Below are 21,525 nucleotides of genomic sequence, written 5' to 3'. Positions count from 1 at the left end.
AGTATTCAACACCTTGTATCTAAAATCTGTAACCTGTCTGGTTTCTCTCTTTTTTGCGAGCTTCGCGACAGCATCCTTACCCCACTGTTACAATAAATAGTACGGATTAGTCTCCAGTTTAAATATATTTTCCAGATATACAATACTTATACATCGTTTCCAGTAATAAGAAATACCTTCCACCATAATACCTAATACGTAAGGTATCTTAGTTGAACTCTAAAATTTGTTTTAATTCTATTTTGTTGTAATTCAAAAAATAATAGTATCAGAGAATTTAAATTTTAACGACTGTTTATTTAAATACATGCATAAAAATAAAAAGTAAAAAAAAAATTGAATATGTTATTTTTGAGTTCAGCTATATTTTTTTAAATATTCAATTAAATTTGATAAACAAAAATAAAAGTTACTATAATCTTACTTATTTTACTATTATGAAAATTGGTATATAATTGAAAAATGAGAATGTAAAAAAATTAACTATACAACTTTGTTTTATATGTATTCCTATGGAACACTATAGTAATATAGAATAACATTTAATTTATAATTAAATTCTTGAAGAATTTTTTGAGTTACAAGTAGGTATTTTGATTATGGTCTAATTAGGATACAATAATTGAATATTTTGAATAATTTAGAAAATCAATATCGACTCCTAACCATGTATTAAATAATATATATATCATTTATATTTTTTAGTAGAATCGTGATTGATATGAAATAATAATATAAAAGTTCTATGCCTGTCTGTATACCATGTATAAATTATTATATTCACACACATAATATGTCGGAATTTTTTGCAATGTTCTGAGGATATTATGTATATATATATTTACAATCTACATAGTATACCGACAGTATTCATACACTGTACAGTGCACTACTATACTATATATATACATACATGTATAAAGTCTGTACTGTATAGTCACAATATTAAGTGTGTCTAATTAATTTGGTGGGACGGCAATAATAAATGAGAACCGTTCGGACAGTACGTTGACTGTGCGTGTGTGTTGTACGACTCGTCCGTATATTGAAAAAGACTTAGACATACAATATTATGTTGTACAGCAATACACACCCAGCATTCATACATACATATATATATATAATATATTTACATATTACTCATAGGTATATTATATTGTATAATATATAATATATATATATATATATATATATATAGGTACAAACCGTTTTAATATGGAGGCAAATTGTTGTCTTTCTGCTTTGATGTTTATGTATATAATATTTCATGTTTATTTTAAATAATCTATCAAATATGCTGACACGTGTCGGAAAAACTAAATTATATAAAGTAAAAAGAAATTACCCGGATAATTTCATTTTTTCCAGTCTATTATTACGCACGATTTAAAAAATTTTATTATAATTATTATTTCACGGTAATAAATACTATGTACATTCGTTGCACAATAGCAAAAAATAGTAATAATAATAATAACAAAAAACAATAAAGATCATGAGTGGTTAAAATTATAAAATTTTAAAAATTACGTATACTTGTATTGTTATTGTATATTTTCTCGTTTTATTCGAAAGCATATATGTATTATTATATTATAACAGTCATCAGACGTTATAGATGGAGAAAAAATGTAAACAGGCGGATAATGCGGTACCGTTGGACTATCCGGTTCCTTGACCTTCGACGGTTTTTTATCTATCATTATAACATTCATATAACGGCAAAGCATAAGAACTAAATTTTCTTTTCACTATGTTGCCTGTAAATTGCATAGCTCAGCGATCTCAATTTTGTTCAACGCAGAGCGATGCATTGAGATAAATACAAATATAAATAATCTAAAAAATGTTTGTTTCAGGGGTTCTTTAGGAGGAGTATACAAAAACAAATCGAGTATCGGTGTCTGAGGGACGGTAAATGTTTGGTGATCCGATTAAACAGGAATCGATGTCAGTACTGCCGATTCAAGAAATGTCTGACGGTCGGCATGTCCAGGGATTGTAAGTATAATTTCTTCTACATTATGTTATTATGTAACTTCAAAACTAATACGTCATGGGTAAATATATATAATATGCATAGAGTTGTATCAGAGAATTAAACATTTAGAAAAATATTGTAAAATTCATTCAGAAATTTCTGAGTGTATTATTATGTGAACGTACTTGCTGTCAAGTTTCAAAAACAAACTATTCATTTTATGTAATGTAAGTATGATGTTTAAAAACAAGACTGGTTTTACAATGAGCGAAAATGTGTTTTTTCTGTAACGTTTTAATGGATTGAATATGCACAATAATATTTATGATTTTCTTTTTATCAAAGTAAATTGAGTAATCATTTTAAAAGCACATTTTTGTAATAATCTGCCTACACCATAGGAGAAAACTGTTTATTCTTGTGGAAACTGCTATTATTTTACAAGTGATTCAGTGCCATGTGTATTTTTCATTTTTGTGTAAGAAAATTATTTAAAACGTGTTTTAAAATAACAATATACGATTTAAAACCTGCATTTAAACTTATTTGAAGGAATTCAATTAGTTTTATAAGTAATGTACCTACGTTGTGAAATTCAATAATCATATTTTCTTCGAATTTTGCCTTACTCATACATATTAAAATTATACCTATAAGCCATTGATGTTATAGTCAACGATATAATTACTATGCTCTTTATAGTTTTCATGTTTCAAAGTTTTGGAACTCAATAATATAACGATTGTGTTATAAAAATTAAATTATTAATTAATGTCATTAAATATTTATCATTATAGTTATAATTGAATAATATTAGGTTGTTTTTAAATTTTAATAATCTAAATAATACAAGATTATTATGAACATCCTTTCGATGAAAAAAAGTAAGAGCCCGCTGACATTCACTCCAATAAGTTTTGAATAGGTATAATAAAGTATTTTAATTTTTGTTTTCAACAATTACCAGCGGTGTACCCATATGACTGTTTAATTACTGCCAATCAAAATCCAAATCATAACATTGTCCGCAGCCGAACAAAAATACAATATGACAAATAACAACCAGATTATAATTATAAACCAAAATTGATGTAGCTAGGCTTAAACGTATAGTATTGTAATTAAATAATTTATTATAAAATATTTTGGGGGTGTGACACTTCATCGTGGAGACTCGTGACTATCCTCCCCCCTCTCTACACACCAACATACTAAATACATAACATGCCAGCTTAGTCAACACACCCGCGGGCTATATGGCTTGTTACAAACACTTTTGACACCGGATTCGAGTTCAGTGGCCGAACGTCCACATTCAATACAAATCTACATATTTTAGACATCGCTGCACTGGTCGTTTAAACGGCTCAAAAACACCTACGGCCACTTATACCTTTTATTGCCAGTTGCTGCATAGGTAGTATATTATATTATACATACATGCCAAATGTCATTCGACTTTGGTAACAAAGTATAACATAATATATTGATATATATATATATATTTATATACTCACTGGCATTTGTTTATTATACGAATTCGCCCTATAAGAAATGAATAAATATAAAATATGGAGCTCTACGTATTTCTGTTTGAAATTCAAATCGGTATAGGAATCTAGCATGGCAGTGGCGCACATAGGGAGGCGGGGCTTAAGGATCAAATCCCCTACCTCCGAAATGAAAATATATTTCAACAAAATTCTTCTACTCTAGTACCAGTATAGTATATAATTTCGATTTTCGAGAAAATAATTATTAACATAAACTGAATCGAAAAAAGCCTTTTGTGCTACTGGCAAGTGCCACAGGACTTTTTCAAAAATACAAATCTAAAAACCTTTTTGCGACTGGTTAGTTGCAGCGGTTAGTGATGTATTTCGGTTTAAGAATAATATTAAACTTTATTTTTTGTTTTAAATGTATCTCTACCCGTGAAAAAATGAAAATAAATTCAGTGGCGTAACTATAAGAGCTAGGGATCAGAGAGTACAGGTGGTGCACCGCACCGGTGTGGTCCTGTTCGCTTATAGGAGGCCTGAAATAATACATTGTTTTTCTTTTAATTTATGATGAACTATTAACCATTAATTTTTCTTAATGTTTCAAAATTATTATATGGTTTTAAATTAATAAAGTATGCAGTAATATTTTAAAAAATGTATAAAATAATTTTAGTAAGATGAATAATGCACCTCCCCTAATACATCACTATATAATGCCTGGTTGAAAAAAGGCCGTTGAAAATGTTCGCTTTAAAGCCCAAATTTTGAAGTTTTACCACTGATAAAATTTATATCACAGATTTTTAACATATTAATAGGTAAAAATTATTTTTAAAAGTCGTAAAAACCTCATAGATAGCTCCAAGTATGTGTTCCTATCTCATTGTTCAATTTTCCGTGGACAAGAATTGGATCTATACAACTATAGGTACTGATTTTCTCTAAGATGTGGATAAATGATTACAAGCAGAGCCAACCCTTTACAAATCTATCATTTTCAGTCTTATATATTATGTGCATGTGTGTGTTTCTATGCTATTCGACAAATTCAAGTTCACTATTTATATGTTACGGGCATAGTATACAATTTGGGCGTTTTCTACAATGTTCGGGAGTTATATGACATAGCTTTCGATATAAGCGATATAGATAATTTAATAATAAATCGTAAGGTACTGTCAAAATACCAGGGCCAGATTAAGCGGTGATTATTATTTGTAGATTTGGATTAGTTAGTGTGTTTGTTTTATTTCTTTTAATCGACTTTATTTCTGGACTAAGGAACACTTTTCAACTTTATACAGTTAAAACTAATTTATAATTTGCAAAAAAAGATTTCTAGAACTCAATGATTTACCACAAACTAAAATTTTACCACCAAAGACAGCTCAGAAATAATCTAATTTAGGTGGTCAAAGCTAGTACGATAGTAAAGTAGTAGATGCACGGGTAAAAAAAAATATAAAACATGGAAGTGCTAGTACAAAACAGCAGAGCAACTATATAGGTAGGTACATCAAAATGCCACAGAATTAGTATAATAGTACATGATATAAAATTTAAAAACTATATTATATTATTTATTATATTTTGACTTTGCTTTACGATTAAATATTATATTATCTATATCTATTATATACTAAGACGATTTTATATAACGCCCAGACATTGTAGAAAACGCCCAACCGTATACTTAGCCCGTAAAATATATTATAAATATATGACAATTTACAATTATATGTAGGTACTTATTATTATTTTCCATTTTGTTATAATATATATAAGTGATAAAAATCACGTTTTTGACCGTATATATTACATTTATTTATTATAATTATTATTATGTGAACAACTATTGTTAGTATGATTATAATAATACTATAATAGCGAAAATATGTATAAGAGCTATACTTATAATTTTAAAACAATATAAATTCTTCGTACATTCCTTTTATCAAATAATAAAATTATGAATAGACTCTTTGATTTCTTTGTATCACTATTGTAAGCCCTATCCTTTTTTTGGATAAATAGTCAAATTTTTTTTTATCTCTTAAGTTTAATACAGACCCGAATTCAAAAAAAATTAATTTTACATAATATTATAAATAAATTATTTAATGATTTAATAAATGATTCTATTATTTTTATTAAGCAAAATTAATTTTTAAGTCGACCAATAAACTGTAAGAGGTGTTTTAATCGTTAAACATTATATTCTATAATCTATATTATGCATAAGTCACATGGCTTTAAAATATAATATTATTATTAAAATTCCGAGTTTACTAATTATGTTATTTAATTTGTATAAATTATTGACACAAATAAGAAAATATTTTTAAGCATTAATGTTAAAAAAAAAAATTAAACCCACTGCTTAGTAAGTAAAATAAAAGTCTAAATAATCAGTATAGTATATTTGTATGAAATCGCTATCGACTATTATTATGACTTATTTATACGTAACAGCGTTGTATATTTAGCTTTAATCCCTAATATAATTCGTGTTCCGGAAAGTAACTCTCGCCTAATTATATTTTTATAATATTTTAATATTTAACAAGAAAATAATTCATTCAGCAATAACTTAAACTATTGTGTGATAATATTATTAAAAACTCAATAATTTTATGGGTTTTATCTAATTAATCATTACTCATTAGTCATTATCATGATAGTGCATCTACTGCAGGTTCGCAAAAAATGTTAGGGAGAAGAAGTAATCATTTAACATAACTTACTACTTGAGGTGTAATCTAAAAATGAGCGTTATTCAAGATATTTTTCTTATAAAAATATTATGAAAGGTACGTTGAACATTTAAATATAATACATTTATATTTTTAAATACCTACCATCTCGGTTCACTCTTACTGCACCGCGCACCACCATCCCTAACAAAATAAACCACTATTAAAAACTCGCAGTAATTCACAAAAAAAAAACACATGAACGCATACGACAGTAACGTATTAATGTGATATAATCATCATGATATAATATCTTACACTGCGCTGTACTATTATCTATCGACGATTATTATGTCTTTCGTTTGATCAACCGTATCGGATATACCTTATACATGTTCAAATACTAAAAATGTAAAATATTATATATATATATATATATATATATTAACTACTATCGATGTCAAAGCTGCAAAAATATACACTCGATTATTTGTATATAGAGAAATATATAGAGTATTATCATTGTTATTTAAAAACACTCACTTTTACTTTATTATTTAATAATAAATTTATTCAAATTATATTAATTAGAATTTTTAAATATCCTTAAGGAACATATTTTCGATACAAATTTCTATTTTTCATTCAATTTCTTTAAATTATTTTGAGTTTAATATTATTTAAATTATAATTACCAAATTTAAAATTCGATAGAGTAGTTTTTTAATTATTAAAATGTTATTTTAAGGATAATAGTTCTAAAAGAAAGTTTAAAAAAAATGCAAAATGTATTTTATATTGTATTTGGTACCTATATTTATTATACTTGGACAATTTTATAAGTTATAAGTATTGATATTTGATATATTAATACAAATTACCAAAATTTTAAAATAACCATAGTTTCTATATGTTCTAAACACATTATAGTCATAACTATGGATTGATTATTTTTAGTAGATATTATATAAATTTAAATAATTTAAAAATTACTTGTTCGAATTTTGATTTTAAAAAATTATCTACTAAATACTTTACAATAGAAATAAAAAGTTATCACTTGAAAAATAGAATATAATATCTTCACAGGACACTCCTTATGTAATTGTAGTAGAAAACTATCAAGAATTTTAAAGTATGGTCTTTAAATATATGTATTTGGAAATTCTAAAAATCAGATTTCAAACGCATTTATTTTTTTGGAAAAAGAAAAGGGGTTGAGCATACTTGATGAATCACCCTATATTATATTATTTCACATGCACCTATACACTCGTCGTTGTCATTTTTTCGTAGAAATTCAATATTCTTCATTGTCTGTATTATTATTATTTTTTATCAAATCCTTCATTTGATTCCAAAAGATTTTTTTTTTTTGAAACTACATACACATCATTCATATTACATAATATGTCCACTATTTAAATAATAATTTATCTGTATATAATTATATGTACTATATAGTGTACACATACCAAAAAATAACATAATATTTTATTATTTAGGTACCAACTGCGTCTTAATTATTAGTTATTACTCATTCTCTAATAGCGGTTAACCGCCAAACGACATAAGAAATCTAATGCACGCTATAAGTTAAGTTAGAGTTTTTATTCCAATTTATCTTCCCACTAAAAGTCACCACTGTAAGGGTTTTTACATGTTTATCATAATTTTTTTATAAAAACTTATATTTTATTCATTAGTATATTGTTAATATTATTATATAAATACGAGCGCGATTATGATGGCGATATAATTATGCAATGTCTGCGCAGAAATGAACCTATACAGCATCGTCAATAACCTATTTGAGCGATAAAGATCCAAAACGTCAAACTATCTTTTATTCGGATGTATGGGTAGTATACCGAATGATTCACTAAGCATAGTAGCCCCTATTATACTTTAATAACGGAAATACTTAAATTTATTCTAAAAACGGAAACTTGCATAATATTATTTTTGAATACTTAGATTTTTTTATATAATTTCATGAGTGAATAATCATGTATACCTGGCTTTCCATTACCAGAAAATCACGACTCAACACCGCACAAAATGTATTAGTCTAATACCATACACAGAAATGCCACGATACCGCAAAAATCCATCATTCCTCGTATCCTATTATCGTATATTTATACAAAATAATATTATAATATACATACTATGATTTTATGCAGAGTATACTCTGCATAAACATAACTTCTTTAACACAATCATTCACATCCTACTGGCTGCTATATTATTTCACATAAATTATTCAAACGGTAAACTTCTAGCAAATAAGCATAATATAAGTATAGCCAGTTAATAAATCTAGCTAGCATTGACAACAATTTTTTATCCAATTTTCGTTTGGTAAAAATATTCCTCATAAAACAACAGCATAGGCAATTCCAAGACATCTTCGTAGGTTATGTACCGTACACATTCAGGAGAAATTACAAGTCAAATATTTTATTGTTTAAAATTGAAATTTACATAATAATCTATTACAATCGTCATGTTTTAAAACTATAAACATTAATAAAAAAAGTGTATATTTTGAACTAATGAGGTTACTTTTAATACATTATAATAATAATATCATTCAAATATAGTAGTACATATAATATAACGTACTTATTATTACTTATTTTTTTGAACGACAACATAATATTATGTTTATTTTTAATTTCATACCGTCTATTCCGAACAGAATAATTTTGAGAGTATATTAGTGGATAAACATAATTTATTTTATCATTTACTTATCATGACTTGTATGTATTTTTTTTTCAGCCGTTCGGTATGGGAGAGTGCCGAAAAGATCTCGTGAACAGCTCGAGTCGGAGTCAAAGACTGTGTCAGCCGCCGATTCGATGGCGGCAGCGACGGCCGTTCAAGTGACCACCACCACGGCGACCACGACGACAGTCGCTGCGAACGCGGCCGCAGTCGTTGCTGCGGCAGTGGCCATAGGGATCGGCGGCAGTGCACCGGCCGTGGCCGATCCGATCATGACTGGCACCGGACCGGCCGCAGTGATCGAGACCAATGGCGTGTCCATATCGTACGACGTGATTGCGGCCATATCGCAGGCACACCTGACCAACTGCGACTATACGGACGAGCTGACCAGGACACTACTCCGGAAACCCGTGGCATCTCCAGTAATTATTTCCTACGATATATTATACTAATTATTATTGCTGATTATTATTATTTTAATATATTATTTTTCATTGTTATTATTATTCGTCTATAAACTTAACCAGTATTACTCTATTTCAACGGCAGTGCGAAAATGACTACAAGTGTATATGAGTGGAAATTATTGATTGGCTTTAGGGACTCGTTTACCCCGCCCCCCTAAATAAACATGTAATAAATATAAGTACATAACATTATAGCAATTATATTGCATAAATAAAATAGATATATGAGTATTTTAATTAATAGACTTAAAAAAATGTTTTCTACAAAATTCTTCAAACAGATAACATAAAAAAGTGATGTGCAGTGTTGGTTAAAATGCTCTATGATTAAGTATGATTAACTGATTATTATAAAGTATAAGTATAAAGATTATATATATAATATATTTTAAAATCTTACTTAATAAAGTTTCATATTTTAGTTCTTTGTACATATATCAATATATGTTGTCAACCCGGGTCTCAAACCGGTGATTAATCCGAAGCTAAGTGTTTTTTTTTTGCAAGAGAGACAAAGAGTAAGATTATAATATAGCAAATCTTAAACATTTTCAGTAGCCCATACGAGATTACAATTTCACCGAAAATTTTTTCAAAAAGTTCACTACCTACTTTTTTTTCCGAATTACAGGAATCTAACTCCGAGAGCACAAAAAAATCCGTATCCAATTATTTCTTAACTTAATTGCGTGGTTCTACAAAACTTTTTGCAAAAGTTACTGATATTGTTCATGAAATTTATACTTATTGAATAATAACAAGTATCTTCATTATAATTTATTATAACAATATAGTTTTGTCGCTTCTGCAAAATTCATTTGATATCAAAAAATACAATTTTAATTCCATCGCTCACGTAGATACTAGGTTGAATTTGAAAGTAATAGCCCTTCCTTCCCATCAATAAATATAGCTTCTGAAGTTAATCCAAACATTGGGGTGCGGTTTATTTTTATCGTCCGTTGAAACGCCTTATACTTCCCAAAAAAAGCAATGCTTAAGATTATAATACACTAGCATAAATTCATGTTAAGATAGATTATTATTATTTATGGAAATTAGGATGTATTCTTAAGGCTTAACGACCACATTTACGAGAAAAACCGCGTCTGTGATATGTCTATCGTCGCATATTTTATTTTTTGCGCTAGTCTACGTATTTACACATTTTTGGAATGGGTTTTCGAATTTTTCTGGTTCTCATTTCATACACCTAATATACTGATATATATATACAAAATATCATAATTATATATCATATTAAAATGCGAGTATGGATTTAAATTTAAATTTTCAATAATCATCAAGGCGTACCTCTATTTGTTTATAAATTTTTAAAAGCGAAAGGTAAATTCATTTTGAATTTCAATTCGTCAAATATAGACAGTTAAAATATTTTCTAATATTTTCTAATGCATAATAATTTTAATTTCATATTTTTATCTTCCATAATTTCTTTTAATGAAAATGAAACATTATTATTATTTGTAATTTACAATGGTTTATTAATATATTTTATGTATGTATTTTTTTTTTTACTAGGATAATATCATAAAATAAGAATTATTGTAATAATCATTTAAAATTAAAATCGTTATTATTATTTACTTTTTTTAATTAAATAATAGCATAAGTGTTTTTCCAAGTAAAACTATATGTATTTAAAAGAGAAAGTAGTAAAATATTAAATTAAATTAAATATTTTGTCTATATGTCCTATAATTATTCATAATTTTAAATAAGCAGAATTCATAAAATGTTGAATTCAGAATTGAATACAATGATAAGCTCATGCACTATGAAGGTCACATAACATGATGTGATTATTTTAATTAAAAATCGTGGAACATTATCTTTTTTTTCTGTGTCCTCATGTTGTAGTATGCAATTAAAGTAGTAAAGAATTTTTATTTCGAGATAGATAGAAAAATATAATATAAAATAAAAAATATATATATTTATGATAACTGTTTGTTTCCACATTGTACCCACTTCGTAAAGGCTTTTAATGAAAATAAGTAAAACCTATTTAAGTTGAACATGTCTTGTAGGTACTTATGTAACATATGATTTTAAAAATGGACATCTTATCAACATTATACAATTAAACCATTTTTAATATTTCGATTTTATTAATTTTCTTTCAAATATCAATAATGTAACCTATATTTTTTTAATCAAAATTATTATAACACGAATATTTTGATGCGTTTTATACTTTACACAAAAAACAAAATGGTATAAAATAATAGTTATTTATAATATGTATCTACTATATATTAAATACCTCAAAGCATAATCAATGCAATATTTTATAATAATTATTATTTTATTATATTATCATGTAAATAGTACACGACAGTTATTGTATGTATTGACTAATAATTTCTCATTGTTTTTTTTACATGTGAAGCCCGCCCAGGGATGCTCCAGTCCAGAAGTGGCGTCATCAACAGCGGACAGCGAGGAACAGCAAAAAATATGGCTGTGGCAACAATTGGCAGCGCACATTACGCCCACCGTGCAAAGGGTAGTGGAGTTTGCGAAAAGAGTACCGGGTAAGAAAATACAATTTTCCTTGTGGTAACTTATGTGTGTGTCTTAACTTTTAAGACTTTTAGGCGTTCTCATCAAATCGACTTACAACTTACTGCGACTTGTATATTATGCCTTACTGCACCTACAACGTAAGTGCAAAGTGTACTCCAATGGACATATTAATACTGGTTTCTAAGTGACTGAAAAGAGAAACTATTTTCATGAAACTTATTTACAACCAATTACCAATTGCAAACAACTTAAGAAGACATTATATATTATATGTCTGAATACGGGGTTCACAAAAAATATAACTATCTATAACAAATTTTTTTTCCAACATTTTAATTGATAATTGATTAGTTTCTACCTATATTATTTGTTAATTCTTTCTCTCATACTCTGTACTCTGTATACTGTTCTCGGCTATTTATATACCTATCAAAATTTGATTTTTGTACTCTGAAATTTTCAGGATTATATTCTAAATTAAGTTCTTAATTTTGAAATCTATGTTGTAATATACAATTATTTTTCAAAAATATTGTTTTGTAATAATAAAAATGCAATTGAAAAAAAAATCATACTTTTTGATAAAATTAGTGTTTACCTTTAAAATAATCATCTATATATACACATATTGTACAATATTATTAAATTAATACTGTATACCTCCAAGATCATTTCAACCAGCATACTAATCATATACCATTTGTGTTTGACTATTTAATTATAGGTTTTGTAGACCTCAGTCAAGACGATCAGCTGATTCTCATTAAAGTGGGATTTTTTGAACTATGGCTGTGCTACGTGTCCAGGTTGGCCACTGATCTTTCGCTCACCTTCTACGATGGCACGTTCATCACACGACAGCAACTGGAACTCATTTACGATGTATGCATTTGTTCAACATTAAATTAATATGTAAATCCATCGTTAAAATCGTGATAAACCCGTTTATTCACCATAAACCTAACTTATCTAAGTCCTAACCTTGGTCAATGATTTCGTCGAAACTCCCGTGTATTTTGTTATTGAAAAATATTGAAATACATTTATAAAATAAACTTAATTTCTGGTTTTGTATTTAAAAAACAAAATATTAAAAAGAAAAAAATTCAAATATATTTTTAATAAAAATCTGCGGAAAATTGTTTATTAGCATTGCTTCCAGTAAAAAAAAAAAAAATGGATGAAAATATTTAGATTCCAAAAATAAACTCTCATAGATTATTATTAAGTATTTAAATTCACGTTTAAAATACATTTCGAAAGCATTTTTAATAAGTACCTGGGAAGTAGTGTCAATGGATGCTCCCTTCCCTTACGTTTTCAATTCTTGTACAAATTGTTAACTTATTAACTTATCATATTAATTTGTGATTTTGTAAGTATAAAAATTGTAAATATCTTTAAAAAAAAAAATTAATAACAATAGAAAACAAGTATTTAAGCATTCAAGAATGTGTTAAATATATACATGTTTACATGAAGACACATAACCAACAATGATAACATTGTGTGCACTGGTATAATGACTTTGATTTAAATTTACGAATATAGGATTCTGTAGGCGGTAGTATTAAATTTGGTGGATAGCCAAATGGAGCACCCAGTTTTATTTGACTACCGACAAACACATTTTTACATAAAACGCATAATATGTATTATAAATTTCTATTTCACCCATTTTTGTTAACTATGTATAGTATATAGGCAATTCAATTTATTTATTTTCTAAGCTCGCATAAAAATATTTTTATAATTATTAAGTGATAAGGGTGGCAATATAAAATCTCATGTTACAAGTAGCTACTCAGGCATAGACCTTCAAAACGAACGTACCAAGTCTATAATAATTTAAATGTTATTTTTATTTATTTTAGAATAATACAATATTCTTTTGAAATACTGATTTTTCAATGATTACGTTTGTTTTTCTCCCCTTAATATGATTACAAACAGAAATATTTACCTGCTGGTAAACATATATGTGTGTATAATGTATATCTGATTAAGTTCATGTTGACAATTAATTCTAAAAGTGTACTGAAAATACTATCAAATAATTTTTTTCACAATATAATTAATATATTAAATACGAGTAAAATACACACACATATTATAAAACCAAAAAATCTTATTTTCAAAAGAATAGACATTACATTATACATACTACCGTGTCTTACTAGCTATTCTCGAAGCTTTTATGTTGAAACTTTTAATTTAAAGTTAAAATAACATGATAATATGATGATGCATTTGAATATTTCAACCATTGTATATATATATATTCATAAGAAACCACAATGAAATAATGAAATTATTACAAGTTCGATAACTTAGGAAAGAAAAATTTTTCTAAAAAAAATCTGTACTGTATAATATAATTTGGAGACTTGCTTAAAGTTTGCCATTGATTTGGAAAAAATCCCGTTCATTTTTTCACTTAAATCTGACCATCCAACCATATCATTAGATTGAGAAGTGTAAAATTGTTTAATGTAATAACCAAAACAAATATATTTTAATTATTTGACATAATAAAAAGGCACTCATTAGCTTATACCTAAGTTTAATTCTAAATTGTGTTACAGAGATTCGACATTAAAGTGTTAAATACTACTGCACTAAAATGTAGCGAGTACCCTGTAAATTTAATTTTATTAATGATTCGTATTGCGCTTGAATTAAATTATTTGTATCGATCTATTAAAAAATGTCAAGTTCATAACGATTTATCAAAATAATTTCAGGGAAATATAATAAATGTACCTACGCACAAACTATTATCTTCCTTGAACATTTTAATTGTTGATTCTATTCCATATCAGCCCGATTAGTATTTTGAATGGAATATCAATTATATTTCTGGACATAAAATACATTTATGTGATAATCGTTTGTATATAATAAATAGATAATATCAATGAATTTATGTTTTAATTTTCTGACGAAATCTATGACATAATAACAAAAAAAAAATTATAGTTTGATAACCAAATTACAGCTTTTTTGGACTTTTGAGATTGTAACTGTTTAAAACAAATATTATCGAAATATTGTTATCAGATTATTTTATGCCTTACTTAACACATAAAAAAGTATCTGTATCGTAAAATACTGACTATAGCAAATTCTGGAATAAGAAATTCATGTTACAATAAGTTAGATAACCTCAATTTAAAATATTTATCAACATTTTATTGAACAATCGTTTTATTTTCACTTAACCATGCCAATGATAAAAACAAAATTACATTTTCTAACATATCATAGGAATCATTAAAACTGTTACCATTCGTACATCATTTTTTAAAGCTCATTTTTTCCTAATCTTCAATGACAATTTTGACAGAATATCGAAACAAACATTTACTACCAAGTGCTCGTTATGCAATGTATTATTTGTATTTACCGAAATTATGTTTTATTATCCACAGTTGGACTTTGCCACAGACGTATTCCAGTTGGTGACATCTTTCAACAGTTTATCGTTGACGGATACAGAAGTTGGTCTATTTGCCGCCATCGTGCTATTGACGCCGGATAGGCCCGGTGTCTCTGATGTCAAAACTGTACAGCACAGTCAAGACCGGATCGTTGAAGCGTTCAAACTACAAGTGAGTTATCATCATCATTCCCTTTTCATCTTCAAAAATTAATGTACCTTTTATAAGTATTATATTTAAATAAAAGACACTAACTATTAAATTATTTTCTAAAATTAACTTTTCTATCATATGATTTTGATAATATATTTACATATTATCTTTAAAAGTTTAAAACAGTATCATAATTTCAATAATTTTATACTGATTAAAAAGTTTTTATGCCATTGATTATAAAGTTGTAATGAAAAATGCCAAAATATATAATGCATGTTCATAAGAAAAAACTTAAAATTAAATATCCGTTTTGCTTCCCTAAAAAATGTAAGAAAATTAAAAAATAACCGTATCCGTGATAAATAGAAAACTTTTTTGATCTGAACCAGTGAAAATACGATTTATCTTTAGAATACTCTACCTTTATTGATACTACAGGTGGTCACTGTAGGAATTTATTACTAGCTTACAATGTAAGTAGTAATTTTATTAAGTTGTTTTAAATTATATACATATTGAAGGATATTTACCTAATATATGTAAATGTGCATATTAATTTTACCCCCTTCTATACCATCAAAAAATGATGGAAGTAGCCAAAAGCTCTACCTTCAAATATTTAACTCAGAGATCAAAGAACCTATTATTAAAAGATCAATAGTAAAAAAACAAATTTTCACGCATTGATCAGATTGTTATCAAAAATTAATTTTAATTTAAACGTTATTAATAATTTTTATGTAGCTTAGATGACCCGTAAAGCCATGTTAAAAATGTTTGATAGACAATAAGGATGTACCAAACATTAAACCTCTCCCCTCTCACTAAATATAGGTACTCAATTTTCACTTATGATTAGGTGGATTATGTACAGCCACACAGTTACACCCCACACAAATATACGCTGCAGCATGACATGGTACACAAGTATAATACGGCATTACGACAGTATTATTTTTACGAAAATACTTAATGCTTATCGCCTTATATTACTAATCGTCGTACTAGTCACAATCCCAAACATTAAATAAAAGCTTAAATTAACGTATATATATAATATTATTATGTTTTTAATTTGTAGCTAAGTAAAGGTCACGGAGGAGACAAGAATTTGGCTCAAACGGTATTGTCGAAACTGCCCGAACTACGAACCATTGGTGCCCGACACGTTTCGTACCTCGAGTGGTTTAGGTTGAATTGGCACATGCTGAAGTTGCCACCGTTATTCGCCGAAATATTCGACATACCCAAGTGTGAAGAGGACTTGCATCAAGGCTGAATTATTATCTTTCTATTTTATTGTTACAGGTTTTTTTTTTTTATATATTTACTTATAAAATTTCGTTTTTTTTTATTTGAAACGAATCGAATACTTCCTTAACAAACAAAATGTGTTTACAATCAAAAGCAGAAAAATGTATTAGTAATGATAATTTTTAACAATATCTTCGTAAAAATAATCTTGATACTTACGATAAATATTGTTAACGCGCTTCAGCCGCCCCCGAAGAGACATGCTTGAGTCCCTCAAATATTCGTCCGGTCGGCGTGAAAGTACAACATAATCATCGACGTCATGTCGATCAAATATATGTAATAATATATATCTATTATAATACTACACTATTACAAAGAGCAATAAAATACAAAAAAAAAAAAATGAAATAAAAACAAAAACACTATATCGTCTAATATTAGAATAATTCGATGTAAAACGAAAAAACATTTTATATATATTATTATATAGAATATAATATATAATAAAACATTATGACATAGGGTACAACGAAACAATCTTGTATGATAAGTGTGTTCTTTTTAGTTTTTTATAGTTATAGAAATTCAATGACGATCAAAATTTCATCTTACACATAGTAACGAATAATATACGCGTACTCGTTTCTTGTTAGGATTCTTGCAATAATATTAATCATTTTCATATCATGCATTTTTTTTTTTTAATCACATACCTAATGTGTTCATGGCTTAGTGGAGTGCGGATATAATATCATCATTTTCATATAATATAATAGTATTATGATATAATTGGTTTTTTTAAACAATATTATATAATTAATATTTATATATACACATGTGTATATTTTACATTGTAATAGAGCTCCATTTATCTTTCTATATATTACGTACGATGTATTTGGCCTGAAAATATTTTTTGTCTTTGTACTGTGTTCATCATTGACAATCTTGAGTTCGTTTAAAAAGACAAAAAAAAATCTAAGCAATATTTTGTAATATTTAAATACTGTATGGTAAATATAACTAAAAATTAATTTTATCTTTTTTTTTTTACGAAAAGTTTTTAATATTATTTTTATTTTTATTATTATTATTATTATTGTATTATGATTTGATTTTCTTCGTACATATTTTCTTTTTTTATAATTTCACTAGTCAACTGAAGCAATTTGGTCCAGCAACTGAGCAAACAAAAACGCTTTTATGTGATATATTTTTTTTTTTTAGTTGAATTTTGTGTTATTTTATCTTTTTACATTCCATAGGTACTTTTTATATTTTATTTGTAGGCAATAAGTCTTAAAATTATACTACATTTTCGCAATCTATTTATTATAGCTCTTACGCTGTTGTTGTTATTGTTGTTGTTAATCATTTTTTATTAGTTTTTACAAGTTAACTAACAGTGTACAACCGTTGAGTAATATGAAAAGTGCAATTTAAATGGGAACCACTGTATGACCCAGGTTTTCTGTCAATATTTCAGTTTCTCTTTTTCTCTACTTCTCACTATACAAACACAAACACACAAACATGTATAACAAATCATAAAAGTAAAAACGCTGGCACACAGATACACAGATACACAGACACACACATACTTCATATATACCTTACAATTTACATGCCACACTTAAACATTTATGTATTCACAGGGTAGATTAGTTATTTCAAATCGTTTATGTTAAAGACAAAATTACAAAAATGTTTAGAATTCCTTTTTTTTGATAATATTATATATCATATCTTTAAGATTTTTTTAGAGTAATTTTTGAACACCAAGGTAGTAAATCGAATGTGTATTATAAGCAAATAATTTTAAATTTATAATAAAAATGTTATAAGTGACAATCACAGATATACTGAAATGGACTCACCTTTACGTTTCGCAATAATTAGGATAATGTTATATATTTTTTTTTAGCTCGTAAAATAATTCAATATCGAACGAAAGCAAATAAATTGACTTTTGTTTTTGTTTATCCTGTTTGTATAAAGTTTTCTTAATTCGTTATATGATAGTCTATAATTTTCTTTCTATTAATTTGTTTTGTTATTAATAATTGCATTTTAATTAATATAATATACAATTGTTAAAGATTTTTAGAAAAATTTGTATTCTATTTATTTTAGAAAATAGGTCATTATTTGAGTAGATGTGGTCCTCTATTTGTATTTCATTCTGATTAATTAGCCAATGCTATCACCAATAGAGAATTGTTATGCATTAGATAAATATCTTTTTTCTACTTTTTTATTGAACGAAATTCAACTAGTGTTATTTTGAGTATTTAGTATTAATTAGTAGTTTTTATATATATTATATATATATAACCGAAATATTTACATATAACATGTTTACCTCGTTTTAAAAAGTTAAATTTATATATTGACATATTGTAATATGTAGCTAAAAATGTCGATAATCGGAAGAAACAGTAAATACAAACATAAATTACTATTGTAATATTAAAAAAATACTTTATATATATCTGTAGCATATAGATTATTTGATTATTGTTTAGATTGTTGTATAAAAACACCACTTTTTTATTAGATCTTATTATTATTATAATTTTTTTTTTATTTATTTAAATTTTATTGTTTTGTTCTAAAAATTTAAATTTACAATGAAAATAGTTAAATCTTGTCATAATAATATGTAGGCGTGTAGTTGTGATTCTGCGTAAAGCTTACACATTTTACTTACTATTATTTATTGTATAGTATATAAGTATGATATTTTCTTATTTTTTATTTTTGAGCTCGGTATTTACCGTATTATTAAATTATAAATTATTATGTCGTTGATGTTTATAGATAAATAGACTAATACTTATTATAATTACTTTTATATTATATTATTATAAATGTAATTTATAAATTATTATAATAACAACGAAGTCGTAGCTATAAATATTATACTTTGACAATGAAATTGCGTATAGGTTCGTATTTATTGTTTATCAGTATATATATTATTATACACGTATGTATGTACCTACGTATTTTGCTTGTTATACTGTATTATTATGTTCGATTATTATTATTTTTTTATTGATATATTTTATTTAGAATAGGAACCCATTAGTACAGAAAATAAACCGATGATCGAAAAACTTCTTAAAAAACCCGCGTTATTCCATTTCCTTGGATTTTTTCAAACAATTTTAACTGCAGATAACATTTTTTGGAGCAACAATATTATACGTGACGTATGTATTTCATAGACGATTAATAAAACTGCTGTTGCCAATTATTAATGTTTCCACTTGTTTGTGGCTTTTTAATAGGGCAAACAATAATCTATACTATTGTAGGTATACATAGTTTCAAATCGAAGAAGAAACATATGAAAATGTTGTGTTGCATAGAGAATAATTGTGTAGATCTGTGTAATAAATCATTGCGAGTGTGATTTGTTATTCTGACTGCGATTTATAGAGATGTCTTGGTATTTATATTAAAATATTTAAGTAAATACAATTTTTTTAAGAAAAATATAGATAATTTCCAAACAAACTATATAAAAAAAAAAAATGAAATTGATACAAAAAAGATGCGTTCATTATTTAATTACAGTTTAGTTATATACTCTGAGCCTAAAATCATAAAATAAATAAAAACTTATATTTTTTATCTAAAATAATATTACATAGTTTAAAAAAAACTTCTGGTAAGGATATTTAAATTTTGTGAACGGTACCCATTTATGACACATTATTGATTTTGCTTTTAAATTTTAATAGCAGTACCAACGGTTCCATTATAGTTTCATATTATATGTATACTTAAATTACTTATTTAAACAGGATAATTATTAAATTAAGTACCTTGGTACATACCAAGAAGTTTTATATTATGTTATCATTCATTATTAACATTTGATATCTGATTATATTATATATATTTTTTAATTTTACTCAGCTTATTCATTTTTTTTTTTATGTGGGTGAACTTGTTCACAATACTAAGGGCACCTTAATTTTTGAAAATTAGTTTATACCTTATTGCGATTATTTTCACCCTTGTACTTTATGCACCACCCAGTTTATATATCACGAGTCACCAATGAATCCCTGGGTGTAATATTTTTTAAATCCGGCTCTTTATCTATTATAGTAGGTACATATTATTGTAGTATATTGAATGTACTTTAAAATGATCCTTAGGCATGGAAACGATTTACATTAATAGTATATAATACATTATTTAATTATTATATTATAATACTATAACTAATACACTTTAAAATACGTTGAATAACTGTATTTATTATAGCGCATCAGATTGATAGGTTTTTAGAATCACATCATCCTTATCTTCCAAAACACTGCCGCGTGTCCTCGTATACTCAGTAAAATCGATATTTTTTTTTTTTTAATTTCAATTCTTATCTTTGATTTTATACTGTTTAACGTAACATATAATTTTTTCTACGAATTTTTATCGATATATCAATATAATAATATATATATTTATGAAATATTGGTAAGGCTCATTTTTAGAAATCATACAGACGCAAAGAAACAATATTAAAATACCACTCATATTTGTTATTTATTATAATATAATATGATTTATTGTGCTTTTGTCGTATTATTGTTATCAAGGATAGACTTCAACGATTAAGTAACCTCATTTTAGACGTATTTGCTACAATACAGTAATCGCCACGAAATTAATTAATTAATGTATAAAAGAACAAATTAAAGGACAAAAAATAATGTCTCGGAGAAG

At 26.4% G+C, this 21,525-nt stretch overlaps 1 protein-coding gene across 2 annotated transcripts in view; it reads left to right on the top strand.

Moving 5' to 3' along the window:
- LOC114132411 (ecdysone-induced protein 78C) overlaps nt 1–20,054 on the top strand; it is a 63,689-nt gene extending 43,635 nt beyond the window's left edge. For both annotated transcript variants that reach the window (XM_050200020.1, XM_050200012.1), the window contains 6 exons: nt 1,860–2,001; nt 8,967–9,337; nt 11,796–11,940; nt 12,657–12,814; nt 15,364–15,543; nt 16,610–20,054. In XM_050200020.1, the coding sequence (XP_050055977.1) occupies nt 1,860–2,001; nt 8,967–9,337; nt 11,796–11,940; nt 12,657–12,814; nt 15,364–15,543; nt 16,610–16,807 (1,194 nt within the window). In that variant the 3' untranslated portion in view covers nt 16,808–20,054. The remainder of the gene's footprint in view (nt 1–1,859; nt 2,002–8,966; nt 9,338–11,795; nt 11,941–12,656; nt 12,815–15,363; nt 15,544–16,609) is intronic.
- The last annotated feature ends 1,471 nt before the right edge of the window (nt 20,055–21,525 follow it).

Source organism: Aphis gossypii, chromosome 1 (assembly GCF_020184175.1).
Source record: "Aphis gossypii isolate Hap1 chromosome 1, ASM2018417v2, whole genome shotgun sequence".
NCBI classification, from domain to species: Eukaryota; Metazoa; Arthropoda; class Insecta; order Hemiptera; family Aphididae; genus Aphis; species Aphis gossypii.
The sequence above is the reverse complement of the archived record's forward strand: the minus strand, read 5'-3'. Positions and strand labels throughout refer to the sequence as shown.